Source organism: Ambystoma mexicanum, chromosome 2q (genome assembly GCF_040938575.1).
Source record: "Ambystoma mexicanum isolate Mex_15411 chromosome 2q, UKY_AmexF1_1, whole genome shotgun sequence".
In the NCBI taxonomy this organism is placed as follows: Eukaryota; Metazoa; Chordata; class Amphibia; order Caudata; family Ambystomatidae; genus Ambystoma; species Ambystoma mexicanum.
The window spans coordinates 192994673-193014594 of record NC_090924.1 but is presented as its reverse complement, the minus strand read 5'-3'; the positions used below and the strand labels follow the sequence as shown (position 1 = coordinate 193014594).

The 19922-nt window shown below is 47.3% G+C and overlaps 1 protein-coding gene across 2 annotated transcripts in view; it reads left to right on the top strand.

The window, feature by feature from the left end:
• LOC138569274 (multidrug resistance-associated protein 1-like) overlaps positions 1-19922 on the top strand; it is a 1459677-nt gene that overhangs the window by 328982 nt on the left and 1110773 nt on the right. For both annotated transcript variants that reach the window (XM_069647112.1, XM_069647111.1), the window contains exon 5: positions 2070-2195. In XM_069647112.1, the coding sequence (XP_069503213.1) occupies positions 2070-2195 (126 nt within the window). The remainder of the gene's footprint in view (positions 1-2069; positions 2196-19922) is intronic.

The window sequence follows — 19922 nt, the reverse complement described above, 5'->3', positions numbered from 1 at the left end:
AAAGAGAATCTTCTACGTCCCTTTTAGGTAAAACACGTGTCATGTGATCAGTGTTCTCATTACTATAGTTACTCCAAAGGATGCACCATCTTGGGATAGTATCCGCATTGAAGGTTTCAATGAAAAAATCTATCTTTAGCCAATGTTGGTAAACATGATCAAGTTATAACAGCTCTATATTCTTGAGAAAGTCGAATGTTCCTAAATCAACTATTACCAACAATATTTACATTGTTTTGACCACTTGCGCCACACCACTCTCATTGGGTCATCACGAGTTTGGCGGTAACCCTTAAATGCGGCGGTAGCGCTATTACTGCTGCATTTAAGGGTCTGCCAAATCACGGGTTTGGCAGGTTGCTGATTTTTGATGCGATTACCGTGCAGTAATACCGCCGACGGTAGTCGCGCCGAAAATTCCCCATTGGGGCCAATGGGGAATTCCCGAATGGGCCCAATGGGGAATGGGGAATTCCCGTTCCGTCAAACCCGTGATCCAACCCTAATCGCGCTGGGGGGGTTTGCCGGTAACACTATTAACGCAGGCAGTATCCCGGCAGGAATACCGCCGGGATACCGCCCAACTCGTGATGAGGCCCTCAATATCCAATTATATAGACGGTCTCATTGACTCAATGTATACACCAGTCGATTTCAAATTATGATGAGTTTTACTGTAAAGCCAACACGTTTCGACACCTACAAGAGGGGTACAGCCCTGGGTCTTTTGGTTGTAGCCCCGGATAGAAGCTCAGGTGCTGCAACCAAAATGCTAGCTAGCCCCAACTCCTGCCAGTCCCAACATTAGCTTAGCCCCATATGTTTTTCAGACCTAGCAACACCCCTGTAGGGCAGATATCCAGCAGGACTGAAAAACTGGTTTATCCATGGTTCCAGATACCTTTTGGCAAGTGATGACATATTTAGCATAATGCTTCTACTGTAGATCATTTTGAAACATGTGTGGCGTGGAAAAGACCAGTTTGAAGACCAGAACCTTTCTCTGGAGTGTCTATTGCAATAGTTATCCAGAATATGTGAGATAAAAGTAATTATGCCAGTGGTGCCAATATGTGTGAAGTATCTAAAATAGTTTATTTTATCATATGTAAGCAAAAAGTACCCATACTCTGCACGGGTTCTGTAGACAGACATAATAACCTTCTCATCAATTGTAGGTCGCTGTTCCGAGTCGTTTATCGCTTGATGTGATTTGCACTCTGAAGTAAACTGCACTGATAATGGGCATGTGTGGCTGGCTGACATACCCCAGAGCAGACGTGGAGGGGAGCCGAGAGTTGGCGTGCTGCAGCATACTGGGAACTTCTGTGTCCCCACCTGTTGCCTCACCCTGGCTTGCAGCAGTGTGTTGCGATGCAAATATCTCTGAAATCGTGCATCCCAAGGCCTTGAAACGTGGTTTTCAAGGTCCCGTAGAGAACTTTGAGTTGTGTTCCTTGTGTTTAGATGCTATAAAATTAGCTCTCTCCAATCCTTCTACAGCACATTGATGTTTCTCCGATTTCAGGCAACCGTCTCCTGTAGCCAGTAATGACCAGAGGGTCATAACAGGTGAATACAAAATTTGCTGCAAATTGGTGGAACAGTGTGGAATTGTTTAAGGAACAACATAACAGATTTTCTGCTTTATATAGACAGATGTTCAAGCTACACCTTAATCGGCAGTAAAAATGGCATTCATTTTCTTTTCTTTACAGGAGGGCCCCACTGTGCCTCATTACGACCTCCTGCTCCCCCCAGCATCTTTTCCCCTGCCCATTACCCCCTTTTATGGCGGGTTAAATGGAATGAAATAGTGGCCTGCGTTTTTACAGATGGCATTCTAATGTCCACACCACACCCAGAATCCAATTTTCAGATGGGCTGTTTCTTCAATGATGTGTAATGCCACCCTAAAAAATGAAAGTATTTTGGGTGTTAGTCGAGAATGTTAGCCATTCTGTAAAGTGAAGCATGGCAAATAGGCTGTTTATGCTGTTATCTGTCCATTGCGGAGACATGTACAAATGAGTTTCGAAATTTCTGATTTTCTTTTTTTCTTTCTGAAGGACTCTTCACCCGATGTCCTCCGCTCCATCGTCTTCTTCGCGTATTGCTTCCTGGTCCTTGTGCAGTTCCTTCTCTCTATCGTGAACGATCAACTCCCACTCTTCGCGGACATCAAAAGCGCATTGGTAAGTGCTTTAGGTTTCTGCACCGCTCTGCTTGCAGGACCACCCACCAGGCACCAGCCTGCTCCTTTTCCTTCCTTAGACTAAGTTGTGGAGACCTGTGCTGGGAGCAGAAAACACCAACTCTCAGGCAAGCCTATGCAATGGAGAATTGGCAAAGTATCAAAACTAATCACATAACATGACATACATTTGGAACATGCACGAAGTGGTATATTTGGTAATTACGTTCTCTGTTATTTTGCAGAGTTTGAACACAATATGCTTGTTTCTCTCATTTTTTAACAGCTTCATAAATGTAACCGAAGAAAGGAAATTACCTTAAGTGTCAGTTTAGGTGTCAAGTTAGTGATTATTTTGTTGTTAGGTATAAATTGATGTCATTTAGGGGTCACCAGGTCTAGCAGCCGCTGAAAATTGCAATTTGCTTGGTACCTGGGCCCTTGCACTGCCTCTACGGCCCTTGGCACAGCAGCCCTCGCACTCAGGTATAAAAACTTAAAAGGGCCTGATTCATAGAACATTTAGCAACTTTGCACTTCCAAAAAACACCCTGATTCACAGAGCTGTGCAAAGTGTATTTTTGCAGTGCAAAGTGACTTTGCGCTACAGAACTATACTTCCCACCGCTCTCTGAATGAGGGTGTTTGTAGGCAGTGCAAAGTCACTTTGCACCGTGCTAAAAGTTCCATGAATCAGGCCCATAATTTATCGCTCAGGGAAAGATTACTGAAATAAATCACTTTGGTTTTGACACTCAAGTGTGTACTGTCATATTCACCATTTTAAAATTACGAGTGTTTGCACTATGTGGGAGCGATCACCACAATAAACTAGTATAGGGTGTGCAACCTTCATCTGTTAGCATAAGGATATTAAGGGCCTGATTCACAGAGTGTTTTCCAAATGGATTGCACCATTATAAAACACTTCTGTGAATCAGGCCTTAAGTATTTTCCACAAAGCGCTTAAAATGGCATCTTCATTGTTCATTATTGGGCAGGCAGCTATCTTGGTTTGTATCTTTCAGTGGGTGGGAAATTTGCGTGTTTTTGCTAAGTTTGACTTTTTATTTTATTTTTGTGTGGCTTTTCTTTGCAATCTATGGAAACCACTTATATCTATCTTTTTTACATTGTATAAAAATAGCGCATTTTCTGAAAGTGTGATTTAAAGGACTTTAAAGACCTGCCACTAGTAACTGTGTTTATCCTACACTGCAGCCTTTCACGGGTTTAAATCCCAGCTGTGCCAACTCATCCTTTTATCCTTCCAATGTTGAGAAATGGAGTAGTATTAAGGAGGATTACATTAAGATCTATTTGCACCCTGGATTTGGGGAGCAGCCAATCAGGCTCCCTGGATCACGGGCTGAAACGGCCAACCTCAGCCCGCGTTTCATCGAACCTGGAGGCTGCTTCCCCGCACCCCGCAGTGCCATCTTCTTCCCATCCTTTAATTTCCTTCAATTATTTTAGAAACCCCAATCCCCATCCCCAGCCTCACTTACCTGATTGTGGCATCTGCCACTGCCATCGAAGCGTCAATCTGTCTACCTTTGCCAGCTGCCATCAAAATGGAAGAGGGGCTCCTTATGGCGCTTGCCTTCCAGGTCCATCTTGTGCCAGTATTTTCATATTTTCATTCAAGCAGCGGGATGCGGGCTCTGTCCCATTCCTTGAATGCAAGTTAATTTTTCTTAACACCCCGGGTTTCCGAATTGGAAGCCTGGGGAGCTAATAGCGTTAACATCCTCTAGTGTGGGCCGGATCTGGTGTTATCAACCAATGGACCCTCTTTAAAGGCCCTTGCTGTTTTAACCCAATCCCCGGGCCGATAACACCCGATCCGGTCTGCCAGATTTCAGACTATACATGGCGTATTGGGATTAACCTGGCAAAAATTGGCACAACTTGGGTCGATGTGGCTGCACTGTACTCTGGCTTGTGAGCCTATAACAGGTGTAAGCTGGCAGTATCTGCCCTTGATTGACTGTTATGGCATTTGATGGTAATGCACATGACCAATGATGGTTTTGCTTGATTTCCCCTGGCAAATCAAGAACTGCGCCCTTGGCATATTGATGTAGCACCGTAGTTAATACATTTTTGGAAACTACAATAGCATATAGAACCTCATTCGGAGTTTGGCAGAGGGGTAAAATAGTAGTGGTAAGGCTGCCACCACCCCTTTTTTTGGCGGTAACGGAATACCACTGTTATTACCGCTCTGCCAAATCCCGAGTTTGGCATTGTAGTGCAGGATTTACCTGCAGCATCGTGCTGGAGGTAAATCCTCCAATTTAAAACCAACAATCTGTGGAATTACTGTGGCGGAATACCCACTCACAGTATTTCCACCAAAAACCCAATAGAGTCCTTTGGACTCCTAAAATGGGGACTAACCCCACCCTACCACCACTTGTAATTCGGTGGTAAGCTCACGGGACCAAGTGTCGGTAACAGTAACCGATTTTGGTGGTTATTCAGCGGAATTTCCATCAAACTCGGAATGAGGCCCATAGTCTCCGTTAGTGCTATACATTATATTATTAATGTTGCTCTTTTAACATATGTGATGTCACTTCCTGTAATGACGTAGCAATGGCAAAGGTCATATGACACCCCTTTGTATGATGTCATTAAGGTGGAGGGTCACTTGATGATGCGTCCTGTCAGCGGGTGCATGATGTCACTTCTGCTACCCTTGCCTCTCTGATGAATTGACATCCCTGATATTTATCTTACTTTATTTTTTTTAATAGTTTTTCGTAATATGTCACATAAAAATGGATTTATCATTTTATATATTTTATCAGTATGTTTCATTGATAATTATATTATAACTTTGTTATTAAGATTATGGGCTGTAACTATATTTCACGTCCATGTGAGCCACATGGAAAAAAACGGGCTATCAACTTTACTCCGTTGTTGTTATGCTTGATGACCGTATTACCAGTTTTACTGGTTTGCTGACGGCATCTTAAGCTTAGGTTACCATGTCAACAAAATCTCTGAAGCTGAAATTAGTGGCCGCCCTGTTTCAGTGCAACACGTGCTTCTTAGTACAACGCCCCTTTCATTACTGTGCAATGCTGTGAATGTACACGTTATATTGTCTCAAAGGCTTGTTGACATAGTTCCAACAAATAAGGTGCAAGAGTATTACCATACATGTTTAAAAAAATCATCTAGTGCCCATCTGTACCTGTAGTCTTTTATTGTGCCGTTTTCATTTTGGCATCATGTACAGTCTCCAGCGTGATAGGTGCCCCATCGCCTCTTCCATGTCAGAGGATGTGGTCTATGACATGTTTCTGGTCTGATGAACAATTGTTGAGATGAACAAGTTTCCTATTTCTCTGTTGGTCATCCAAGCTAACGTTCCTCTCGGTCTCACATATTCTCCATGCCACCTAGCGACCATAGGCTTATTCAAATATTTAACCTCAATGTCAGCTGCTTCTGAAAATTGTCTAAGCTTCTCATATAATGGTTGTTTCATAGTTGGTGTACTGTCAATGTTCTTTTTATTTTGTCAATTCTTTATCTCTGTCTCTAGCTTGTTAAACCTATTAATTTATAGCCCTAAGGATCCTTGCCTCGTTGGATATACACATGCCCCTAATGTAAATGATTTGAAGGCCTCCCACAGGACCCTTGCTATTGGGCACTGTCCCCATGTTTGTAGCAAAGTATCAGTTCCATCACTAGCTTCTAATACGTAATTACTGAAAGCATGGTCTTTCCGTACCTGTGGTTTAAATACATTGAAATTGTCAAGGGGTATAGATTCAGTCCGGTATTTTTGCTATTGTCTTAACTAGACTATGGTCTCATAGTGTTGCCATCATTATGGACAGTGAAAGTACGGACAGTGAAATTATGGGCATGTCTTTGGCGAATATGTAGTCTATCCTCGCAGAGGAGTCAGGCACCCCTAGAATAATGCAAGTGGGTTTTTTAGTTTTTACTCAACTATTAGATCATAGTATGATATTAAGCCTTTAATGGTTTGTGCAGATTTTGAAACAGATCTTTGTTCGCTGCGTTAGCCCCCTGCAGGAGCGCAGCATTCCATACATTATTAAAATCTCCCATCCGCACTGATGTTGGATCTAGGCTATCGGTCAACAATTGATCAATTCTCTTGAAAGATTCTGGTGCGTCTACAATAGGTGCATACACATTCAATAGTTGTACGTGAGGACTATATTTCGTTATAGTTACAAGTATATACTGGCCTTCAGATCTGAGACGGCCTGCGTGCGTATAAAATTTACAGATTTTTGTAAATAAAGGCAGCTACCTCTCTTGCATAGTTAGAATATATTGCAGAAGTATCTGGGTGCCCTCCGTGCACTTGCAATTGTATCTACATTAGTGTTCAGTAGATGTGTCTCTTGGGGGCACAGCATACTAATTCCATGCCTTTGTGCATTTGCCCTAACATGATTTCTTGCACCCTCAACCGTTCCAGGATAGTAACTTAATTGCACCATTAATTATGGTGCATCAGTAAATACGAATGTCTCTTAACATGTGGGCCCACTCAGGCCAGTTCTGCACATTATTATGTATAGCAATGAAATGTTCCACCTGTTCTCATGCAGACAACATGATAAATCTTACTACCCACCTCCAACACTCCCGCCTCCCCTGCCCCACGCGCCCGCGCTCCATGAAAATGACCTAGCATTGAACCCTCTAGGTAGATTTAGCTTGCTCTGTAATCTGCCACTTGGCTGGTTTTTCTAAATTCGCACTATTAACTCTTACACATGTTTAAAGTGCCATTGGTGATTGATTACAACAATATGTATTACGTGCAACTGTTGAACAACTATTATTTTATACGTTTGCACATAGTGTACACAGCGCTTTCCAGATCTGTGTAAAAGTGTGTTTTACCATCAAGCACTGAACGTGACTTTGCTTTAGAATATGAAACACTTGTGTGCACAGGAGCAGTTTGCCTCTGTACAAGGATGTCCTTGCTCACTGAAGGCCCAGACTGAATTCTTGGAATAGCTGCAGGGTCGTACTTGTTTGTTTATGTTTATTGATTAGTACCGCGCACCAGGTACCCGAAAGCTTAGGGGCGCAAAAACATGGAGCAAAGCAAAACTACACAAGAAGGAAAAGGAAACGGGGCCAGGCTACTAAAGGAAAGCTGTGTGTGCATTAACAGAACAGTGAAGTCTTCAATTTCATCTTGAACCCGGATGTGGATTCTGTGGTTCTAAGGGCGGGGGCCAAGACATTCCATGGCAGAGGAGCTGCGATATTAAAAGCTCCATTACGAGCTTTATTAGTTTTGCAGCAGATAGTTTTTAGAAAGTACGTATTGTCAGACATTAGGGATCTGGTACTCTGTTGTTTTTTATTTACTATGGCTTCCATCAGATATGCAGGTATATATCCCCTGAGACATTTGTGAGTAATGAGTAACATCCTAAAGCGCACTCCGGCCTGCAAAGTGCAGGCTCCCATCTTGCCTCAGATACGTGGTCCCTACAATTGAGCCTTTTCACAGCCCTCAATGCCCCATTCTGTATGACCTGGAGGCGATGAAAGTCTGCTTGAGTGATGCCGATTAAGAGGCTGCATCAATAATCTATTTTAGATCCAATGATGGCTCTATCTAAAGTAAAGTGAAAACACTTGGCATATATCTGCAATCCTCACTAGGAGCAGACGCACAGGTCTCATACCTTAAAAAGAACTGCCAATACTACCAGAGATTACTACGCCGTATTAGGCCATATCTCAATGCCAAAAACAGCGCCACCATCGCTAGAGCCACGATTTTGTCCCGACTGGATTATGGGAATGCGTGATGCTTGGTTCAAGCAACTCCTGCATCAAACAATGCCAGATAATCCAGAACAACGCTGTTAGAACTATCACCGGGAAATCCAAGCGCGAGCACATCACCCACGACCGAATAGGTCTCCACTGGCTCGCCATAGAGGAGCGTATTAAATTCAAATCGTTGACTCTTGTCCACCGCTGTCTATTCGGCACGGCCCCATCCTACCTCAAAAGGGAATTTCACTGGTATGAACCAAGCCGTTGCCTAAGATCAGCCAAAAAAGGGCTACTTAAAGTTAGCCACACCAGAATCAAAGCTACTGGACTTGGGAGAGCTTTTCCCACCAAAGCTATTGCACTCTGGAACGAGCTTCCAGATAACCTCAGACTGGAAAGCAGTCACTCCTTATTCAGGAAGCAGCTGAAAACGTTACTTTTCCGGTAATTCGTTAATTTTTCAGCCTGGACTCCTCTGAGTCCTCCCCTTTTTCTTTTTACGTAGTCCTGTGACCTCTGTCTTTTCGTGTTCTTGTCGCGCCCTGATGCTCGCGAGCTGCGGCGCGTTATAAATATATAAATAAATAAATAAAATAAATAAAAATAAATAAAGTTTCTGCGCTCTTTTCTGAGATCAGTTGGCGAAGATGACGTAGAAGCTTGATAAAGTAGGATGAAGAAGAGACTAGGCTGCTCACTTGCGCTTTCATGTTCAGGTTTTTATCTAGAACAACGCCTAAAGTCTTCACTTCATTCTTCACTTCAATAATGAAGTTATCTATATTGAAACTTTTGTACATCGGATCTAGTTTGGCAAGCCTGGAATCAGAGCCAACGATCAAAAGCTCTGTTTTTGCACCATTCAGTGCCAATCCATTCTGCACCATCCAACTTTGAATAGCATGATATGCTTTGTTGATATTTTTTTTTAAAAACTTTATTTTTGGTATTTAACACACCATACAAATACACACCCACATTAGGGTGGACTTTAACTTTGCGCCGCCGCTTTGAGCCCTCCCAACCAAACCCCCCCCACCCGCCTCCCTCACCCGTTACACCCAAACAATGTCATAGAGGGGAATCTTCCTCTCCCTCCTGATCCATGACTAGAGGAAAATTTGGTCAGGACTGAGATTGCCTCAAAGGTGTGCCGCCGGTCTCCGATGCACCAACTGAAAAGGCCTCCGCTTCGTTCATCAAGAATATTGTCAGTGGGCCCCATATGTCGGGTTGGCGAGCGTGTTGTGGAAGGAGCTTTATAAAGTCTGATTCTACATCTTGGTATAAGAGTAAGTCCTTACGCCAGGCTGTGTAGGATGGAGGGGGACCTCGGCCCCATGCCATAGCGACTCTCCTACGGGCAAGTGTCAGCAGAACACCAGTCAACTTCTTTGATGGGGCGGATAGCAGCCTCGTCATACCTAGCAACACTGCTGTTTGTCTCGGATGTATTGCTTCTCCTACAATCGCCGTTGTCGTGTCCAACACTCGGTTCCAAAAGGGAGCCACTTAAGGGCACTCCCAGGACAGATGGACAAAGTTTGCGGATAATAATCCGCACCTCTTGCACTCCGCTTGCGTGTCAGGGTGTGTAATAGGTTTGGTGGAGGAAATTAAAGTGGATGAGTTTGAGACGTGAATTGAGTGCGATCTTCTGAGTCTCATTCAGGATGTAGCCCCAATCCTCCTCTGAAATGACTGTGTTTTAGTGCCTTTTCCCATCTGGTTTTTGCCCCTGGATTGGCGGGGGTCGCGCTCGGGATTAATGCTTTGTATATTTGCAACACCAGCCTGCCTTCACCTCGTGCCTGAATAGCGTCATGCAGCAATTGCCAGGTTGGCGGTTGACACGGGAAGTCCAGCAGAAGGGTCTGCAGAGTGTATCGAGTCCGAAAATAGAGGAATACGTCCAGTGCAGTGTTGCCCCCTTTCATTTTCGCTTGGTCTGGGGTTAGGAAGCCCTCCTCAGTAAAAAGGTCCCCTAGGGATTGTATGTGCAGCTTGTCGGCCCACCGGTGAAAGACCGTTTCTGAAGTTAGGGGGATTCCAGGAATTAACTTGGCTGGCAAGAGTGCAGAGTACCTTGTTTGCACCCCGAGCTTATGGGCTAGGGTCTTCCAGGCCTTGTACGTCACAAGCACCACATTCATCGTGGGGTAAGGCACAGGAATCCAGCCAAAGACCACTGCAGTCAGGAAGTTGGGAGTCGCCAGGGCGCGTTCCACTTGTACATGAGGGCGGACTGCTTGCATCGCATACCAGTGGCTGAGGTATTGTGCCTGAGCTGCCCAGAAGTATTTCTCCAAGTCCGGAAGGGCTAGCCCCCCGCTGGACACGGGAAGTGTCAATATTGAGTGTGTCACCCTGGCTGGTTTGCCGCCCAGAGCAACTCAAGGACCAAGCTTTTCAGTCTTTTCAGGAAGGTCTGTGGTAGTAACAGAGGAATGTTGTTGAAGAGATACAGAAGTTTAGGCAGGACCACCATCTTGACCAGGGAGGCCCTCCCCCAGAGCGTTAGTGGAAGTGACTTCCAGCATGAGACCTTGTCTTGAAGGGACTTGACCACTTCCTCGTAATTATCACGAAACACCTCGTGCTGATCCAGAGACAGCTGCACCCCCTGGTACCGAACCCTGGCGGACTTCCATGTGAGATTGAATTCGTCTGCAAACTGCTTTGTGGCACGAGTCAGTGGAAAGACGACTGATTTAGCATGATTGATTTTTAAACCAGAGGCCGCCCCAAACTTGATGACTTCCCTCATGACTGGGTTCAGGTTAACTTCAGGGTCTCGTATGAAGAGCGCCACGTCGTCGGTGTATAGGGAAACGATGAGCCTGTGTGGGCCGATGATGAGACCCCTCTGTTGTCGGAGCTCTCGAAGGTTGGAGGCTAGTGGTTCCATTACCAGGGCGAATATTAAAGCTGAGAGTGGGCAGCCTTGTCTTGTACCTCGCTGCAGGTTTATTGAAGCTGATTTTGCGGTGCCTACAATGATATTAGCTTGTGGCTTGGTGTACAGGTGCGAGACGAGCTTGATAAAACGGGCACCCAGTCCCATCCTGGTGAGAACCATGAACATAAACGGCCACTCCACTGAATCGAACGCTTTTTCGGCGTCTAGCAGGACCGCAATTGCCTGATCTGTGGGGTCTAGTGCCTCGATGATTCCGAACATTCTCCGGATGCCGAAGGTCGTATTGCGGCCTGGTATAAATCCGGCTTGGTCCGCAAGTGCAAGGGCAGGCATCAGGGGCATCAACCTATTGGCTAGAACCTTGTCGAGGTTGAGCAGGGAGATAGGGCGGTACGAAGCACAATCTTCTGTTGGTTTTCCTGGTTTATGCAAAAGGATGACATTGGCTTCACAAGAGGAGTGAGGGAGAGTCCCCACTTCCAGCGCTTCTTCGTACACAGCCGCCAGGAGAGGAACCAGTGTATCTGCAAAGGCTTTATAGAATTCACCTGTTAGGCCGTCAGGGCTTGGCGCCTTAGAAGAGGGTAGGGTCTTTATGGCCGCTCTAATCTCGTCCTGTGAGATCAGCTCATTCAGTGGTTCGCGCAGATGTTGTTCGACCCAGTAGAGCTCTGTGTCTTCTAGATATTCCAGTGGGGCATTTGAGTCTTTTGGGAGTTTAGCACTGTAGAGATCCTGGTAGAATCGACTGAATTCCTCTGCAATCTTTTCGTCAGTGTGGAACACCTCGCCTTGCTTGGTTCGGATCCTTTCGATTTGGGACTGTTTTTTGTCGGCTCTGATTAGATTCGCCAGAAGGGCACCTGGTTTTTGGCCCTCGCCGTATTGACGGACTTGGCTGGGGCGGCTTAAAAATTGGACCTCCCGATCTGCTGCGGCATTGGATTTTTGCAGTTCTATTTTCAGAGCTGCAGCGGACTCCGGGTCGGCCATGTTCGTGTTCTGGGTTTCAAGATGCTTTAATTTGTCTTCGCTGGTTTTGAGCTCGCTCCTTATGAGTTTGAGGATACCATTTTCTTTGGCGTGGCATACCCCTCTAATGAAACATTTTAAAGACTCCCAGATGGTGCCTGCAGAGGGGACCGAGCCCAGGTTGGCCTCAAGAAACACGTCCATCTCTTCCCTCAATTCAGAGGCAAAGACTTCATCACGTAGCGAGCCCCCTTTAAAGCGCCAGCGTTGTAATGGCGGTGTCGGGTTGGATGGCATGAGTTTAAGGAAAAGTGGTGAGTGGTCTGAGAGCGTTCTCGGGTGGATACAACACCAGCCACATGTCAGGGGGCCATTTTTTGAGGTGAAGAAATAGTCGATCCGGGAGCTTGTGTTGTGGACTGCAGAATGGAAGGTGAAATCTCACAGCTCCCCATTAGAGACGCTCCATATGTCTTGAAGATCAAACGCTTTGCAAATTTCCTTTATTTGGAGACAGGCCTTAGAGGGCGGTTGTTGTGAGGCCTTTGATCTATCTCTTGTAGGGTCCAAAGCCTTGTTCATGTCCCCACCCCAGATAATTGTTGCGGGGTCGTGAGTGGAGAGCTGAGTTAGCACCCAACCGAAATTGTCGGGGCCGTCCACATTCGGCGCATATGAATTAATGAAAGTCATTTTCTGACTTGCGATGATGCCACACACTAGAATCGCTCTTCCTTCGTTGTCTTTTGCCGTATGAAGTAGCCTGAAACTGAGCCTCCTGTGTATGAGAATCGCGACTCCTCTCGAGTATGTGGAGAAGGATGAGAAGTATCTGTGACAACCCCAGCTCTTGGCCCACTGATGATCCTTCCCTGGGGTGAGATGAGTCTCTTGGATCAAAGCCACGGCCACTTCGTGGCGTCTGAGGTAATGCAGAATTTTTCTGGTTTTAGCAGGGATATTGCCGCCTCTTATATTCCACGTTAAGACATTGAATGGGGTGATTTAGTTTTTATATGGGGCCATTTTGCCATTTCAGTGGACTGTGATGGACTAGTTATACTCGGACTGGTGCTAGGGTCAATGCCCAAGGGCGGGGAGCCCGGCTGAGGCGACGGTGCTGATGATGGGCCAGGAGCGGGTGAGGAGCAGGATGGTCGGGATCTGGAGGCGCTGAACTTTCCCAATGAACACTGAGGGCTCGAACCGCGGGCTAACCCCAACAGGCCCGAGACGTTACTCTCTGAAGGGTGGGCAACCCCCAACTGGCCCACCGAGAGGTCCCTCATGAACCAACAAACAACCAAAATAACCCCTGGAGCCACCATGCCGGGGGGTGAAACTTCACCTCTGCGGAGCAAACTCCACTTGGAACGAAACAACTTAACAGTGGCTGTGCTAGGGGCGCTCGGGGCTTCCCAAGTGACCCCAACGGTCGATGTGCTAGGGGCACCAGGGGCTTCCCTGGTGATTCAGCCCCGACTTACGTATAGTGTATGTGATCCGGTGTATTCAGCAACGTGACTATGCCTGCAATGAACCGTGTGGTTCCACTGTTTTATGGAGGATTCCTGAGGTTTCTGTCCCTTTGAGGTCTTGGCCGAGCCTGGTTCTGTACTGGACAACCCAGTTGATCCAAAAAAGTATTGGCTTCTTCGGGGGATTGAAAGAAGTGAGCTTTCCCCTCGTGAAGTATTCTAAGCCTTGCGGGGAATAGCATTGAATAAGTTAATTGACTGTTTCTAAGTCTCTGTTTAACATTGGCGAATGTTTTCCGCTGAGCCTGGACCGCCGGGGAGAAGTCGGGATAAAAGTGGATTGTGTCCCCCTCATGCAGTAGTTCACCTTTTTCTCTGGCCAGCCGAAGGATGGAATCGTGATCCCTGCAGTTAAGAAGTCTCGCTACGATTGGCCTGGGTGGCAAGCCTGGGGCCGGTCTGGACGAGGGTACCCTGTGTGCTCTCTCAATTATGAAGGTTTGGGATAAAGCGTCACGACCAAATAGGGATATGCAAAGGGACTCCACGAAGTCCTCCATTTTCCCTTGCACTTGGTGTTCTCTCACTCCCACTATCCGTAGGTTGTTCCTTCTCGATCGGCCCTCCAAATCCTCACATTTATCAATAATAGATTTCATTTGCCCTTCAAGTTGCAAGACTTTGTTTGTCAGGGTTGAGGAGTTATCATCGAGATTAGACACCCTTTGTTCCATTTCATTCATGCGTTCAGTGTGTGAGTCCATACGATGTTGCATCAAGTCTACTTTGGAAGCTAGACCATCCATTTTGCTATCTAGGCTACCGATGCCGCTCTTCAAGTCCAGAAGGATTTCTTTGATTTCAGACGGATTAACTGATTCCTCTTCTTGGTTTGGACATGCTGAAGAAGGCGCTTGGTCATCCTGAATGAGGGGTGCTTTTGGGGTTGAGCTGCCGTCAAAGTTTAGTTTCCTCTGGGATTTATCGTATTTTCCCATCTTGACTGAGGGTTTGGAGGGGGCTGGTGGGACGCGGTTCGCCCTGCCCAGGGTGCTCCAGGGGCTCTTCACTAAATACGATTTCTCGTAGTGTCCTGAGAGTACTGGTCCCGAGAACCAGATGGGACGAAGAGTCACTTCAAAAAACAAAGCTCTTGCCAAGTTCTGTTCCCTCCTGATTGGGAAGAAAGGAGGGGGAGGGTCTCCTGGAACGGGACCCCCGCGTCAGAGGTGATGCAGCGTGCGGCCCTGGGGGGGCCCGTGCTTGTATCAGCGGGTATTTTGAAATATTTATTAAAGGTTTATTTTCTTGGAAGAGGATGGAGGTCCCCCGATATCGCTGGGGTGTCGCTTCGGGACTCTGTTCTGATTTGGCGTTCAACTCGCCATGCAGCCATTGTCAACTGGAGCGTTGGGGCCAGGAGAAGGTGGGCCGCCTATGGGCTGGCGAAATGCGGTCCCCAGTGGCAATCGGGCGGACCTTCCCTCCGAGGAGCACAGCCGGAGGGGGTGGGGTGGAGCCCGAGCCCGTGTCTACTCGGAACAGGGGTGGCTACGACCTCCCTCCCCCTCCTTACCTCCACACGTGGCCGTCCGCTCGTACACCGGGCTGTCCGGATCGTGTCTGCGCTTCGGCCCTCCCGGGTTTCACCGGTTCGCCCTGATCCCCGCCGCCTCCGACAAATCGCTGGATTCTGGTGCGTATTGTCCAATCTTCGGTTGGGGGGGGGCGGGGATGGGGCGACGGCGGTAGTTAGCCTCGCGCCCAGCCTCCAGGCCTCCGGCGGCTCCGGCGGCAGTGTCCTCACGGCGACTGGGTCCCGGTGGGAACACAGGATCCTTCGCAGCTCTGTCGGGGGGCGTCTCTGTTACGCCTCATTTGTTGAGCACGCCAGGTCTCCGTGCAGGAAGTCTCCGGGCTTCTGCAGGGGGGCGTCGGCGGCCGCACTCTAGCCCGCGCCCGGTAGGCCTGCAGGACGCGGCTTGGCCTCCAGACCCTGCCGGCCGTGTAATGTCTTGGAGCGGCCAATTTTCTTCCAAATTTCGCGTGCAGGCAGCTGGGGTTCGTCGTTTTACCGGGGACGTGGAAGGAATACGTGGAAACACCGAAAAGAGCAAGGATTATGCAGGATTGATGCGGGGCTGATCGGGAGCCTAAACCAAGGCGGCCATCTTGGTTGGCCCTCTAGCGCCCTCTCCCATGCTTTGTTGATATTTAATTCGTCAGTGCCATGTGAACCTGTGATCGGGATTGTGTGTCATCTGCCTAGTTAGCTAACAATATCCCCTCTTGTTCTAACATGGAAGAATGGCACCATAAAGATGTTATAAAAGCATGGAGACACACACGTACTTTGAGGGACACCATAAACAAGAGGCGCTGGTTTTGCTTCCGCTATCTCACTTGCCACTCTCATCAGTCTCCCACTCAGAAATGAGGTGACCCATTGGGTGGCCTGGGTGGAGAAGTGAGCCGTATCCCTTAACCTGGTGGTCAAGATGGAATGAGCAACCAGGTCAAAGGCTGCTGAGAGGTCTAGAATCATGAGTAGGGATGATTGTCCGCCTTACGAAGCCTGAAGCAGCTGAGATGTTAGAGCTAAGAGGGTGGTCTCTGTCCCGTGATTTTGCCAAAAACCAGATTGGTACTTTTTAATGTGAGCATTATCAAATAGTGAGAGATCTGATTGTACGCAACCCTATCCAGGATTTTCAACAGAAAAGGAGTATTAGAAAGGGGTCTATAGTTGGTATGAGTCGACGGCCAAAGGTTTGGCTTTTTTAATAATGGGCTAATCCAGCCGTTTTTAAGATCATTAGGGACATGGTTCTGGGCGAAAGAGGTGTTAACACATTTGGTGAGGGCTGTGATAAGTAGGGGATGAACATTCCTTTATGATCACAGCAGAACAGGGATCTCCCTTGCAACTGGTTGTTTTAAACTGTGCAATAATTTTGTAAAGCTCTGTTTCCGAAAACCGGGGAAAAGTTGAAGGCCTGAGACTTCTCATCCTTTTTTGGAGAGGAATAGGAATTCACTTCATGGTATTTATTACTGAAGGATAATTGTTTCTCTTCAATGTTCTCTTTAATCTTTTCCAGTTTATCAAACATGGCTAACTGAATATTTGAACACCATGTCTCATTTCTTAGGATGGGATCTTTATTAGGGATCTTTGGCAGCTCCTGTTCTTTCAATATTTTAAATAACTCTTTACTGTCTGATGTAGCATTCATGATTCTGTTGTTCAGTGATTCCTTTTTCGCTGCGAGAATCGCCGTCTTATATATGGTTGCTGCTTTTTTATAGGCATCCAGACTGGCCGCTTCACGACACTGCCGCCATGCATAGAAGGATTTAATTTATGTGGCCTTAAGTTCCATAAGGTTATCATTGAACCAGGTGTTACTTCCATATTTCATCTGGCGTTTTTCCTTTATGGTAGCTAGGGTCTCTGTGATAACTCTCAATGACTTAATAAGCGTGGTCGTGATGTTCTCTAGATTTCCCATGTTAAGGATTTCTACATTCAGGGTTGCGGCCCAAATCCTAAGATTCTCTAGGGTCAGATTCTTATGAGTTCTGACTGGTATGAGTACCTTAGTCTCAGTCAATTTCTTCGTGAAGAGATTGATACGGGTCTGAAAGTAGATACAGAAGTGATCCGACCAGGGCCATGGAGTGACTTCAATATCTTATATATTAAGATTGTGGGAGGTGACCCAATCTAGGGTATGTCCTATATGTTTAGGCACTCTGATGAATTGTGAAAAACCCAGTGAGTCAAGAGCAATCTCTACGACCCCTGCAGTGGCACCCAGGTCACTACCCAACCAAAGGTTAAAGTTTCCTAAGAGAATCAGTTTGGTGTTAGGATTGAAAATAGATAGGAAATAGTTACACAACTGTGTCGGGAAGTTGGGAGCTGAGGTTGGAACCCTATATAATAATAAGATGTTGAGAGTGGTTTCTACGCTAATACCTACTTTTACTAGGGAGAGTTCAGTCCCTAGGATGTCATCAACTTTATTTTCCCAAATTTTTAAAACAGATTTAAGGATCAGGGCAATGTTTCAATGGGAGCCCCCTTCGCCCGACCAGAGCCTACCCTGTCGGTGACGATGGACTCCTCTTTTGGTCTGGGGGGCTATTCTGGAGGGCTACATGATTCATGGCGCATGGTCCAAGACGGAAGCCCTCCTGCATATCAGTCTGCTTGAGCTCAGGGCAGTGGGCCTGGCTCTCAAGGCGTTTTTGCCCCTCATAAAGGACAGGTTTGTTCTGGTCAGGACGGACAGTTCTACTGCAATGTTTTACCTGAACAAGTAGGGTGGCACCATTCTCCCCTCCTCTGCATGGAGGCGGTATCGACTGGAAATGGGCCTTGATGGAGTGAGTTTGGATTTCAGCAGTCCACCTCTTGGGGGACAGCAATGCAGAAGCTGACCAGCTGAGCCGCTTGGGGTTCAACACCTACGAGTGGCAGTTGCACACCGACTCCTTGTTGCCCCTGTCACAGCGTTGGGGGTTTGCGGACCTGGATCTGTTTGCATCCCCTCTGAATTCCAAGTGCCCTCTGTTTGCTTCATGGGCAGGACGGGTCGGGGGTCTCTGTGAGATGCCTTCCAGATCTGTTGTCACGGCCACAGGTGTTGTGTTCCTGGCCACCCCTCTGCTCCAACAGACCCTCTGCAGGTTCCGGGCTTCAGTGGGTTGCAGCCTCATCCTGATTGCCCCCCACTGGCCTTTGAGACCCTGGTTTTCGGATCTGCTGCAGTTGTGCTCCCAAGGTCCCGTCCACCTTCCGATCTCCAGAAGTGGCATCTGGACGCAGCAGGGTGGGACATTGGAACATATGGACCGGCCAAGGTGGCCGATGCGGCCTGGTTCCTGAGCAACGGAGGCTTCAGCATGCTAACTTTTCAGATGACAACTGGGACATCATTCAGCAGGCCTGGAAGCCCTCAACTCAGTCCCAGTATAAGAGCAAATGGACTAGGTTCTGCCATTGGGCATGTGTTTTCCGCGGCCAAACCGGTGGTTAAGGCCCACCTTAAGGGGTTGTTTAGGCTTTTTCCTCCAGTGCATAGGCTGCACCCGGTCTGGGACCTCAATGTGGTTCTTGCAGCTTTGCAGCTTTCGAGGCAATGGCCTCTGTGGACTAACAACGGTTCTACTGGTGGCTCTCACCTCTCCGTGCAGGCTTAGTGAGCTGCAGGCATTGTCTTTGTCCAAGCCCTTCACCAACGACAACGTCCTCTAGCGCACTCACCCCAACTTCTTGCCCAAGGTGGTCTCTCCATTTCATATGAATCAAGAGATCAACCTACCAGTGTTGTTCCCAAACCCTCAGTCAGAGGCAGAGATGGCTCTACATTCCTTGAACCTCAAGAGGGACCTCGAGTTTCCCCTCTATCTGACGAAATCCTTCAGGCTTTCAAGGCTTCCATCGCCCGTTGGATGCTTCAGGCCATTTCGGAGGCATACACGGCCATGGGCAAACCTGTTCCAGAGGGGATTCATGCCCATGCGGTCAGAACTAAGGCCACGCCCGTCGCCTTCCAGAGACATGCTTCTTGGGATCTCATCAGCAAGGCGGATACTTGGGCCACCCAGTCGGCCTTATGTAAGCACTACTCACTGGACACTAGCTCCAGGTCTGATGCAGAGTTTGGTCAGGCGGTTCTGAAGAACCTTTTTGCTTTGTCTCAGATATCAGGCAGGTTAGCACAGCTCCACCCAATGTTCTTGTTCGTTGGAATCACTCACGAGGAGGAGGAAAGGGGGCGTGACGTATGAGTAAAGTTACTCACCGTAGTAACTAGAGTACTCCTTCCATAGTCCCCTTTCCTCCATATGTCCCACCCACCTTCCCCTGCTAGTAATTGTAACCAATTATAATTATAGTATGCCATGGGCTAATATGTTCTAAGAGTAGCCAGGTATCTAAGCAGCCGATGTGTTCAAAGAGGACTGAGGTGAGGCGCCGGAGGGCAGGTCCTCGGCAGGGCGTTCCCACACCTGATGCCGCGCTCCCACTCGCTATACTAAATTTAATGGGGAAGCTCAACTTTCTGCTGCCAAAGGTTCTGGTACCGTGCCCATGTTGGGGGGCGTCCACAAGGATGGAGGAAAGGAGACTAGTCACTACGGTGATTAACTTTAATACTTTGAACAAGCAAACAAACAAGGAAACAGTGAGAAACTGTTAAACCCGCCTGGCTCAATGCAATAAAGGTAGGAGCAAGAGCTGCTGGACACAGAGTTCAAATATAAGCTGGCTTAAAAAGGGAGGCATACAGTTGAAAGCAACTGGCTGTTGATCTAGCTTCAGGTACTTGGGAGTCCACCTTCCAAACATGGTCGTTGTGTGGTATGAGGAAAGGTAAGGCTGCAAAAACTACAACAGATGTGAGACTTGAGTGTGGTTCTGGAATTTGAGAGGGAAGGATGTCACAAAGTACCACCTGTCATGTATATTAGAGGAGCATGATAGACTGAAGTCGGAAATGTGCCCAGGCATTAAAAATTGCGATGTTGCATTGTT